This window comes from Myotis yumanensis, unplaced genomic scaffold (assembly GCF_028538775.1).
Source record: "Myotis yumanensis isolate MYYU_CA2020_CCGP unplaced genomic scaffold, mMyoYum1.0.hap1 SCAF_16, whole genome shotgun sequence".
NCBI classification, from domain to species: Eukaryota; Metazoa; Chordata; class Mammalia; order Chiroptera; family Vespertilionidae; genus Myotis; species Myotis yumanensis.
Window position 1 is genome coordinate 12,525,817 of NW_027223767.1, and position 13,087 is coordinate 12,538,903.

The following is a 13,087-nucleotide window of genomic DNA, read 5'->3' on the forward strand; positions in this document are numbered from 1 at the left end:
ACTTGGCTCCAGAACCTACCACAGTGACTAGTTCATAATAGTTGCTCAATAAATGTTGGACGGATGGACGGATGGACGGATGGATGGATGGATGGATAGAATGAAAAGAATAGAACAGAATAAAGCATTTTCAGATATAGGAAAAGCAGAAAGGAAAAACGACTGGAAGAAAAAGACAATTGTCTAGGATTTTCTATTTCAGTTACATATACTTTTCTGACAATTTTTCATATATCCTTCAATTTTGTTTATGATGAGTCTTTGTTGTTGTTTGCATTCAGAAATTTATAACTTTCATGTAGTCAAAACTTTTTGAAGTTTCTGACTTCTACATGCTTAGAAAGTTCATCCCCACCTGAAGATTAGATTCACCTTTTTTTCCCCTTTAGTGTTTTTGTAACTGCTCTTTATAATTTAACATTTTTTAATTTTAACTGATTTGAGAGAGAGAGAGAGAGGAAAGGAGAGAGAAGCATCAATTTGTTGTTCCACTTATCTATGCATTCATTGGTTGCTTCTTGGATGTGTCCTGACCAGAGATCAAACCCACAACCTTGGTGCATGGGGATGACACTCTGACCAACTAAGCTACCAGGCCAGGCATAATTTAAGTAGTAAAACTGAAAATAAAGCACAAATGAGAAATTAACAATTACCCATCTTCCCACTACCCAGAATTAAATTTGGACATTTTGTGTCTTTTTTTTTAAGCAGTAAAGTTGCTGTTTATTTTTTAATCTTCACCAGAAGATATTTTTTCCATTAATTTTTAGAGAGTGGAAGGGAGAGGGTTGGGGAAGAGAAGAGAGAGAGAGGGAAACACCGATGTGAGAGACGCATTGACTGTGTTTTTCTATAGCATAACCATAATTCCCATGCTTATTTAGTATTAGTTCTTTATGTAAATGAACTGAAAGTTCACAGATTCTCCATTCCTGAGCTCTTCATTTGGTTTATTTCTTAATGAACTAAGTTTTTGTTGATGTCATTTTTGTTTTTTTAAAGGAGGGTTCTTTGGGTGGCTTTTTCTTTTTTCTGTGGGTTTTTTTTTTCTTTTCTGATTTTACACATGTCAGGTCTGGGGGCCGGGGAATGAACCTGCAACCCTTCAACCCTTCAGTGCAAGGACCAACACTTCAACTACTGAGCCACACCGGCCAGGATTTTGTGTCTATTTTTTTAAAAGCTTAACTACTATTATTTTTGTTAAATAATTTGCTAATTATAAATAACTGGAATAATGCATAAAGTTAAACAATGCATAAAATTAAAATGTCATCTGAAATTCCACCACCCAAGCAATGCTGTTAACATTGGGAAAAAAACAGTATTCCAAACATCTTTCTATATAACATAGAAAAATAAAAGTTATTTCAAAACAGGACCATGATACTTTTTAAAGTATTAAATTTAATTTAATAATGTGAATATAAATAAAGGACTTGATCTTTAGATAAGTCTTTCTTTACCTGTAAGAGAGATTTCTTCATAAAAGACCTCTTACTAAGGTTATGAGAGATTATGAAAAATATCGAGTTTAGTTTTCTCACTATCTTTCTATTTTAAACTCTATTGACTTACGCTTTGAAAGATAAGAACACTGACATTCTCATACTCCCTCTCATTTTCTCACCACTTTGCAATTTTTGTTCCAGTATTATCTTTACCTTGTCCAAGTTGATAACATTCACATTCTATAGCATAACCGTAATTCCCATGCTTATTTAGTATTAGTTCTTTATGTAAATGAACTGAAAGTTCACAGATTCTCCATTCCTGAGCTCTTCATTTGGTTTATTTCTTAATGAACTAAGTTTTTGTTGATGTCATTTTTGTTTTTTTAAAGGAGGGTTCTTTGGGTGGCTTTTTCTTTTTTCTGTGGGTTTTTTTTTTCTTTTCTGATTTTACTTTTTGCTCAATTTATCAAGTACCCAGTGGTAATAAATTTTAAGGACATTTCAATTGGCCATCTTAACCCAGAAAAACATAATTAAGTCTGTGACCTATTTCGAATGTATTTCAATATGTACTTAAATATATTTAAATGTATTTAAATAATTTATAAATATATTATAAATGTATTTAAATATATTTTTTCAGCTATATTGAGGCATATTTGACAAATAAAAATTATATGCATTTAAGGTATGCAACTTGATGTTTTGATATGTCTACACATTGTGAAATGATCATCACAATCAAGCTAATTAACATGTCCATCATCTCACATAGTTACCATTTTATTTTTCTTTTATTTTTTTGGTTAGAACACTTAAGATTTGCCCTCTTAGCCCTGGCCAGGTAGCTCAGTTGGTTAGAGTGTTATCCCCAATACAGTAAGGTTGCAGGTTTGATCCTGGGTCAGAGCATATACAAGAATCAACCAATGAATGCATGACTAAGTGGAACAACAAATCAATGTTTCTATCTCTTTCTCTAAAAATAAATAAAAGAAAAATTAAAAGAAAATATTTGCTCTCTTAGCGAAATTCAAATACACAACACAGTACTATTAGCCATAGTTACCATGCTGTATACTAGATCTTGAAACTTTGTACCTTCCCCCACCTCAGTTTTATTTTGATATAACTGACCTATAACATTACTCTGGCAACTACAAATCTGTAATCTGTTTCAATGAGTTTTCCCCCCTAGATTCCACATATGAGTGAGATCATATAATATTTATCTTTGACTTATTTCACTTAGCATAACAACCTTCATGCCCACCCATATTGTTGCAAATGGCACAATTTTCCTTCTTTCTCATTGCTGAATAATATTCCAGTGTGTATGCTTGTATGAATCCTATATATAAAAGGCTAATATGCAAATCGACCAAACAGCAGAACAACCAGTCGCTATGACATGCACTGACCACCAGGGGGTAGACGCTCAACGCAGGAGCTGCCCCCTGGTAGTCAGTGAGCTCCGGGAGCCTCTCCCACCTCCATGGCAGTCGGACATCCCCCAAGGGCTCCCAGACTGTGAGAGGGTGCAGGCTGGGCTGAGGGACCCCTCCCCCTCCCCCAGCGAGTGCATGAATTTTGTGCACTGGGCCTTTAGTGTGTGTGTGCGTGTGTGTGTGTATACATATATATATACATATATGTATATATATATACATATCCTCCATCAGTGTTTGCTTAGGCTGTTTCCATGTCTTAGCTATTATAAATAATGCTACAATAAACATGAGGGTTCAGATATTCCTTCGAGAAACTGATTTCATTTCCTTCAGATATATACCCAAAAGAGGAACTGCTGGATCATATGGTAGTTCTACTCTAAAATTTTTGAGGAAATTCCATACTATTTTCCATAATGGCTGCACCAATTTACATTCCCAACAACAATGCATAAGGGTTCCCTTTTTTCACATCCTCATGCACATTTGTTATTTCTTGTCTTTTTGATGATACCCATTCTAAAAGGTGTGAGGTGATGGTGGTTTTGATATTCATTTCCTAATGATTAGTGATGTTAAGCATCTTTTCATGTACCTGCTGGCCATTTGTTTGCCTTCTTTGGAAAAACATCTTTTCAGTTCTTCTGCCCATATCTTAGATTGTCATTTTGCTACTGAGTTCTTCATATTTTTTGGATAATAACCTCTTAACTGATATATGATTTGCAAATATTTTCTCCTACCTTAGGTTTTCTTTTCATGTTGTTGTTTTCCTTCACTGTGCAGAAGCTTTTCAGTTTGATGTAGTTCCACTTGTTTATTTTTGCTTTTATGCCCTTTGTTTTTGGTGTCAGAAACCCTGTCCTATTTGACCAATATTTCCACATTTCCCCCTCCCTTCAGCTAAGGATATCTTTTTTTCTTTTTTCTTTTTTTAATGTTTCTATTGATTTCAGAGAAAGGGAGGGAGAGAGATAGAAACATCAATGATGAGAGAGGATCATTGATCAGCTGCCTCCTGCATGCCCTCTATTGGGGATAGAGCCCGCATGTGCCCTGACGAGGAATTGAACCAGTGACTTCCGGGTTCGTGGGTCGATGCTCAACCTCTGAGCCACTGACAGGGCAGCTAAGTAGACCTTTTAATGGAAAAATGTTGTTTTTCGTGTTTCCCAATTCCATTCACTGAATAATTCATCCTTCCCACAGATTTTAAATGCCATTTTTGTAGAAAATGCTTACATATATGGTTCTGTACTTTCTATGTTTCTTTACTGTAGCTTATATAATATATATTCCTGCCCCAGTACAACTGTTTTTAATTACTGTAGTTTAATAAAAGACTTTCATTTTCACAAGTCTCCAATACTTTCCTTCATCATTTTCTTTGTTATATTCATGCATTTTTCTGGATATATTTTTAAATCCTTTACACGAGGTATCTAAGGACTGTGGCACTTTGATTGGATTGCATTAAAATAGTACATTTTTTAGATGGAATGATCTTAATATAATATTAAAATTCCCACTCAGAAACAGGGTATACCTCACCATATCCAAATCTTCTTTCATGGCCTTCAGCAAAGGTGTTTTCTTTCATATAAATCCTATATATATTTTGCAAATTTTTGTCCCTTTTGTGAATAAAATATTTTTTCATCATGTTTTGTAGCTGATTATTGCCAATATATAAAGGAAATCAATAGCCTGTGTTTACATTTAATATGTTTCACAAATTGTGTCATTATACAGGCTCATGCTCATCTTCATTATCATTGTTATTTTTGTATGTGTACTGGCAATAAATTAGGAAATGAATATCAAAACCACCATCATTTTTCTTTTCCAACATTTTATTTCAAATTTTTTCAAGCATATAACAAAGTTAAAAGAATTTTATAATAATGACCTGTACACCTACCACCCAGATTCTACCACTAACACTTTACTATACAGTGGGGCCTTGACTTACGAGTTTAATTCGTTCCAAGACCGACTTCGTTAAGGAGCTCGTTAAAAGACACAGTGGGGCCTTGACTAACGAGTGTCCTGACTAACGAGTTTTTTGAGATACCAGCTGTCTCTTGGCTGATTTTTTGCATTGAGTTGATAGAGTAATTTGAGTTAACGAGCTCCTTAACTGTCTCCCTACCCGTGGTTTACCCTTCACTAATGTATCCCCCACCTTGTTGAAATACTTATATATCTAATCCACGGACGCCTTCGATATGTCCCTCTGGGATAGAAGCCAAATTCTTTGCATAACATACAAGGGCCTTCACAAGCTGACCCCAACTTCAGTATCATCTCCCACAACTCCTCTTTTCTTTGCACATAAAGTGGTCTTTACTGACACAGCTCTTACCCAGCCTCCATGAAATCCTACTTACTCTGCATCCCCAACTCAAATATCACCTCCATCACCAAGCCTTGCCAGCATCCACTGGCCACATTAGTTGCTCCCATAAAGCTCCTATAAAGTTTTGCTCATGCATCATAATCTGTTGTAAATACTTCTTATATGTCTGTCTTTCCCACTGGACCACGAGATCATCAAAAGCAAAAGCCTGCTTCGTTCCTCTCTGTGGCAACAGAACTTGGGCACAGATGACAGATACGCGGAACCCTCAGCTCCCTGAAGACCACCTTGGAGCCTGAGGAAGCGGAGTACCCACCTGTACAGGCATGCCCATTTCTAGCTTCAGCCCCAAAATAGGGTCAATGAAGATGGTAAGGACGGGCTCTGTCGGGTCCTGGGCAAAGTGCTCCAGCATGGCATCGTGCTCCACGGTCCATTTGGCATCCGCCAGTCCTGTCAGCACAGTCCGAGACAGGAAAAAGGGCTTCTACAGAAGGAAAACAGCCAAAAAAGATACAGCTGTTAGGATGAGTCATCTCTCCCATCCACAGTCACATGTGAGGACACAGAAAATGAGAGAAGTCAGACAGGACCAGAATAGTGAAGAGAAAGCTGAGGATGAGCTGAATGACAGGTTTCACGCTTTTGATAAAATAAGACAATGAGATTCTCTTGCCTCCATTAGTAAAGACAGAATGGATTGTAGAGGAAACCCAGGATTTTTCTTAGTTTCATTTCAAAGAAGGTTATCCTGCCTTGAGATCTTTTCTTCCCAAGATATTTCATTTGTGCCTGTGGCTGTAAAAATGCATCATCGAGCAGCTCTCAACCTCAAAGTCAAACTAAATTAAGGGAACAAGTAGGACATTGGCCTAAATCAACCAATTAGAAGTAAGGAGATGACAAGCTGGAAAAAGGATAAGGGTGCAAGAGCAATTTCTTCATGATGCAACAGCCTCTTCAAAAGACTGAAATAAGTATGAAATATTAGGTAAAAGTCAATTGGCATAGCAGTGAAGAAGAAGTGAGGAAAAAAGACGGGAAAACACCAAAGAACAAATTAATTAGATGGAAAGGAAACTGTAGTTGATGACTAGAAAAAAAATTAATCTGTAGAACTTTACTAAATAAATTAAGGACACAAAGATATAAAGATATTGTTAAGTGAACTTGAGAAGCTACCCTGTCCTTCTCCCATATTCCTGGAATATGAGAAGAAATCTCTTTTATTTAAAGTTTCCAGGTCAGCCCTAGCTGGTTTGGCCCAGTGGATGGAGCGTTGACCTGCAGACTGAAAGGTCCGAGGTTGATCCCATCAAGGGCACATGCCCAGGTTGCAGGCTTGATCCCCAGTAGGGGCGAGCAGGAGACAGCTGATCAATGATTCTCTCTCATCATTGATGTTTCTATTTCTCTCTCCCTCTTCCTTCTTCTCTGAAGTCAATAAAAATACTTTTTAAACATAATAATAATAATGAAGTTTCCAAGTCAAGAAAACTTAGACAGTGACCTAAAATCTTCTCTATATTAATCACTTGTATGTCATAAGTGTCTATAGACACAAGCGATGGACCTTTTTTAATTAAACTCAAAATATCGTGGCAGTTAACTGGATAAGACACAGATGAACCAGTGAGAAAAACACTAAGACCCTGATAAATAAATAGACAAAAGGAAGTAAACTGGCATGCCATAAAAAAGAAAAATATATGCCCTAACCGGTTTGGCTCAGTGGATAGAGCGTCGGCCTGCGGACGTAAGGGTTCCAGGTTCAATTCCAGTCAAGGGCATGTACCTTGGTTGCGGGCACATCCCCAGTAGGGGGTGTGCAGGAGGCAGCTGATCAATGTTTCTCTCTCATCGATGTTTCTAACTCTCTATTCCTCTCCCTTCCTCTCTGTAAAATATCAATAAAATATATTTTAAAATAAATAAAAGAAAAATATGAAAAAATGTTCCATTTCAGTTGAAATCAAAGAAATACAAATAAAAATAGCAAAGATATATCATTTATTGCCTATCATTTTTTTAAATCCTGCTAAATTGGTAACACTTAGACCTGGAAAGGGTTTGTTGCTAGTGTGAGGACAAAAGGTGCAATGCATTTGGAAAACAGCTTGGTATTATGTATTAAACTAGAGGCTCAGTACACAAATTCGTGTACCAGTGGGGTCCCTTGGCCTGGCCTGCAGGATAGGGCCAAAACTGGCTCTCCAACATCCCCAAGGGGTCCCGGATTGTGAGAGAGCACAGGCCAGGCTGAGGGACCCCAGTGGGGCAAGATCAGGGCCGGGGAGGGACACAGGAGGTTGGCCAGCCAGGGAGGGACCTTGGGAGGGCTCCAGGGCATGTCCAGCCAATCTTGCTCAGTTCCCATTGGCCAAACCCCAGCAGCAAGTTAACCTACCAGTTGGAGTGTCTGCCCCCTGGTGGTCAGTGCACATCATAGCGAGCGGTTGAGCAGCTTTAGCATATCATTAGCATATAACACTTTGATTGGTTGAACAGCCAACCAGTCAACCGGACACTTAGCATATTAGGCTTTTATTATATAGGACTAGAGGCCCGATGCACAGAGATTCGTGAAAGAATGGGCCTTCCTTCCCCTGGCTGCCGGCACCGCCTTCGCTCTGGTCAGAGCCTCCTTTCCTCCTTCACTCGGCCCGGAGCCACCTTTCTGCCTTCGTTCAGGCCCTGGAACCGCCTTCTCTCCTTCCCATGCTGCCCAGAGGCCCAGAGCAGCTGGGGTGGTGTGGAACGCCTGTGTCGTCACCATGGTGACAACGCAAGCGTCCTGCCCCGCCCCAGCCACTAGGCACCTGCATATGCAAATTAACCCACCATCTTTGTTGGGTTAATTTGCATAGTCACTCCTGATTGGCTGGTGGGCATCGTGAAGGTACGGTCAATTTGCATCTTTCTCTTTTATTAGTGTAGATTATTAGAAATGTTCTGCCCTGGCCGGTTTTGCTCAGTGGATAGAACAGTAGCCTGCAGACTGCAAAGTCCCAGGCTTGATTCGGTCAAGGGCACATACCCAGGTTGTGGGCTCCATCCTCAGTAGGGGGCATGCAGGAGGCAGCCAATCAATGATTCTCTCTCATCACTGATTTTTCTATCCTCTCTGAAATCAATAAAAATATTTTTTTAATAAAGAAATGTTCTTGCCCTAAGTGGTTTGGCTAGAGTGTCGGCCTACAGACTAAAAGGTCCCAGGTTCGATTCCGGTCAAGGGCATGTACCTTGGTTGCGGGCACATCCCCAGCAGGAGGTGTGCAGAAGGCAGCTGATCGATGTTTCTCTCTCATCGATGTTTCTAACTCTCTATTCCTCTCCCTTCCTCTCTGTAAAAAATCAATAAAATATATTAAAAAAAAAATGTTCTTTACTCTTTGATTCAGTCATTCCGTACACAGGAATCTAAAGAAAATATTAAGTATTTCAAAGTGTGCTAGTTTTATTTATAATATTCATCACAGTATTATTATGAGAGCAAAAAAATTAGAAATGGCAAAATGTCCAAGAATCATGATTTAACTATGGCACATACATCTAATCAAGAACTATACCGCCATTTTAAAAAATAAAAATAATAAAATGGTGCTTACAAAAAATGTATATTATAGCTGGGCTGGTATGACTCAGTAGTTGAGTGTTGACCTATGAACCAGGAGGTCACAGTTGGATTCCTGGTAGGGGCACATACCAGGGTTTCAGGCTTGGTTCCCAGTAGGGGGCATGCAGGAGGCAGCCAATCAATGATTCTCTCCCATCATTGATGTTTCTATCTCTCTCTCCCTCTCCCTTCCTCTCTGAAATTAATAAAAATATTTTAAAGTATATCATAACTAGAGGCCTGATGCACGAAATGTGTGCATTGGTAGGGTCCCTAGGCCTGGCCGGCAATCAGGGCTGATCAGAGCCTTCCAGCTGCCAGCCAGGACCTTCCTTCATTCCGCACCACCCCCTGGTGGTCAGCACAAGTCATAGCAAGCAATTGGTATCCCAGTGGAATTCCCATGGGGACAATTTGCATATTGGGCTTTTATATATAGATAACATGAAAAATGATCAAATGTTTTGTGAAAAAGCTTAATAAAAAGTATAATAATGGTATATGGTACAGTTAGGATTATTTTATTTTATTTTTTTTCTTGTTAATTCTCATCCAAGGATATTTTTCCCATTGATTTTTTTAAAATATATTTTAGCCTGACCAGTTTGGCTCAGTGGCTAGAGCGTCAGCCTGTGGACTGAAGGGTCCCGGGTTCGATTCCGGTCAAGGGCATGTACCTTGGTTGCGGGCACATCCCCAGTGGGGAGTGTGCAGGAGGCAGCTGATCGATGTTTCTCTCTCATCGATGTTTCTAACTCTCTATCCCTCTCCCTTCCTCTCTGTAAAAAAATCAATAAAATATATTTTTTTAAAAAAATTAAAAAAATAAAAAATATATATATATTTTATTGATTTTTTACAGAGAGGGAGAGGAATAGAGAGCCAGAAACATCGATGAGAGATAAGCATTGATCAGCTGCCTCCTACACACCCCCCACTGGGGATGTGCCTGCAACCAAGGTACATGCCCTTGACCGGAATCGAACCCGGGACCCTTCAGTCCACAGGCTGACGCTCTAGCCACTGAGCCAAACCGGTGAGGGCCCCATTGATTTTTTAATATATATTTTTATTGATTTCAGAGAGGAAGGGAGAGGGAGAGAAAGAGACAGAAACATCAATGATGAGCCCTAACTGGTTTAGCTCAGTGGACAGAGGGTCAGCCTGTGGACGAAAGGGTCCTGGGTTCAATTCCAGTCAAGGGCACATACCTTGGTTGCAGACTGTTCCCCGGCCTGGGCCCTGGTCTGGTCCCTGGTCAGGGATCATGCAGGAGGCAACCAATTGATGTGTTTCTCTCACATCAATGTTTCTCTCTTTCCCTTTCTCTTCCATTCTTCCTAAAAATCAATGGAAAAATATCCTCGGGTGAGGATTAACAAAAACAAACAAAAAAAAAATCAATGATGAGAGAGAATCATTGATCGGCTGCCTCCTGCACACCTCTCACTGGGGATCGAGCCCGCAACCTGGGCATGCGCCCTGACTGGGAATCAAACTGTGACCTCCTGGTTCATTGGTCAATGCTCAACCACTGAGCCACACTGGCTAAGCTCCATTTATTTATTTATTTATTTATTTATTTATTTTAAGAGAGTGAATAGGATGGGGGAGAGAAAGAGGGGAGAGAAAGAGAGAAACATCGATGTGAGAAACACATTGGTCAGTTGCCTCCCACACGTGCCCTGACTAGGGCTGGGGATCCAATCTGCACAAGCTGACACTCTAACCACTGAGAAACACCGGTCAGGCCAGTTAGGATCGTTTTTATTTTTATTTATTTTTTAAAATATATTTGTATTCATTTTAGAGAGGAAGGGAGAGGGAGAGATAGAAACATCAATGATGAGAGGATCATTGATCGGCTGCCTCCTGCATGCTCCACACTGGGGACTGAGCCCTCAACCTGGGCGTGTGCCCTTGACCGGAATCGAATCTGGGCCCTTTCAGATAGTGGGTCAACACTCTACCCATTGAGCCAAACAAGCTAGGGCTAGGATCATTTTTTTAAAAAAAAACTGACAAATCTCTACACGGGAAGAAAAGACAGGTACCAAAGTATTAACATTGAATGTGTTTAGGCTTTCTTGATATGACTTCTTTCTCCTTTGTTTTACTTTTCTGTACCTTCCAATGTTTTTTTTTTAATGAGTAATTATTACTTTTCTCTCATTTACAAAAAATTTCAAGGTCACCACTCCATTCTTCTAACCCAAGTATCTATAGCTAAGCTCTGATACAACTTGAAAATAAAGGAGTATGGGTAACATAGTGCCAATTTCTAAAAGTGCTTGAAGTGGCCCTAACAGGTTTGGCTCAGTGGATAGAGCGTCGGCCTGCGGACTGAAGGGTCCCAGGTCAAGGACATGTACCTTGGTTGTGGGCACATCCCCAGTAGGGGGTGTGCGGGAGGCAGCTGATCGATGTTTCTCTCTCATCGATGTTTCTAACTCTATCCCCCTCCCTTCCTCTCTGCAAAAAATCAATAAAATATATATATTTTTAACAAGTGCTTGAAGTGGCTTCTGTAAATTATTTTGCCAAAGGAGAAAACTGAAAGAAAGGGAAAAAAAGAACATCTTAGAAATTAGTATCAAATTAGCCTTGGCTTAGTGGTTCAGTTGGTTGGAGCGTCATCCCATACAGCAGGGCACATACCTAGGTTGCTGGTTCGCCTGGTCACTGCATGTAGGGGAAGCAACCAATTGATCTCTCTCTCTCTCTCTCTTCCTCTCTTTCTAAAAAATCAATAAAAACATATCCTCGCCCTAACCGGTTTGGCTCAACGGATAGAGCGTTGGCCTGTGGACTCAAGGGTTCCAGGTTCGATTCCGGTCAAGGGCATGTACCTTGGTTGCAGGCACATGCCCAGTAGGGAGTGTGCAGGAGGCAATTGATCGATGTTTCTCTCTCATCGATGTTTCTCTCTCATCGATGTTTCTAACTCTCTACCCCTCTCCCTTCCTCTCTGTAAGAAATCAATAAACTATATTTAAAAACAAAAACAAAAACATATCCTCAGGTGAGGATTAAAAAAAAAAAGACATTAGTATCCAATTAAGACAATATCTGCCCCGCTTGTTCAGTTTGTTCAGAAGTTCACCCCTACAATTGATAAAGCTTGTCGACCTTTTACCCAAGGTGAGGAGACAAGGAAGGGACAGCTAAGAGGCCTGTTCCTCACTGAAAACCCTCTTCTTCTGGAGCAGGGGTGGCATAGATAACTTTGCCCTTTACTTAGTGAGCTGGATCTGTAGTGCGTAGGTTACCAGTAGAGGATACAGAAGGAATTGACAGACTGAAGAGAATTCCTTAGACCCCATGCTACAACTAATCTTTTGATTTGCCATTTGTTGGAGAGGAGTATTTGTCTCAAGAAAAATCTAAACTTACCACATCCACCTCAAGCTCCTCTAATTCTTCTTTCTGTACTTCAGGATTCTCTAACTCTGGCTCTGGGAAGAATAAAGATTCAAAAATGAAAGCATTCCTTAAAAAGTTAAACATAGAATCACCCTACGACCCAGCAATTTCACTTCTAGGTATATAACCATGAGAATTGGAAGCTGATACTCAAAGAGACATTTGTATGCCGATGTTCATAGCAGCACTATCACAGTAGCCAAAGATGGAAACAACCCGTGTCCATCAACAGATGAATGGATAAAAAACAAAGTGTGGTGAAATATTACTCAACCCTAAAAAAAAAAAAAGAATGAAGTTCTGCTACAATTCTACACCACGGATGAACCTTGAAAACACTAGGCCAAGTGAAAGAAGCCAGTCACAAAGACCACACATTGTATAATTCCATTTATATGAAATGTCCAACACGGGCAAATCCATAGAGACAGAAAGTAATTAGTGGTTACCAGTATCTGAGGGAGACAGGGAAATAGGGAGTGACTACTAAAAGGCTAGGGTCTGGTGCAACTTAGAAGTAAAGATGTAGGGGTCATCTGGTTCCAATTTATCAGGCTTAAAGTGGCTTATTGGGGGTGGGATGAAAATGCTCAGAAATTATATAGTGGTGAGGGTTGCACAGCTTTGTGAATACACCAGAAATTGTTGAATACTTTAAAGGAGTGAATTTTATAGTAAGTGAATTATATCTCTGTTTATACCAAGTGGCTTCTCTTTTAAAAAGCTGACTGGGGCTGGAGGGGGTCGGGGGAGGCAGGGGCATAAGTACAGTCAGCACTAA

The 13,087-nt window shown here is 39.7% G+C and overlaps 1 protein-coding gene across 1 annotated transcript in view; it reads right to left on the minus strand.

Annotated features, from left to right (window-relative positions):
- Positions 1-13,087, minus strand: part of DNAH2 (dynein axonemal heavy chain 2) — a 109,258-nt gene that overhangs the window by 93,096 nt on the left and 3,075 nt on the right. The window contains exons 2-3 of the mRNA XM_070393625.1: positions 12,277-12,338; positions 5,584-5,754 (exon numbers count right to left, since the gene is read on the minus strand). Coding sequence (XP_070249726.1) covers positions 5,584-5,754; positions 12,277-12,338 — 233 coding nt within the window. The remainder of the gene's footprint in view (positions 1-5,583; positions 5,755-12,276; positions 12,339-13,087) is intronic.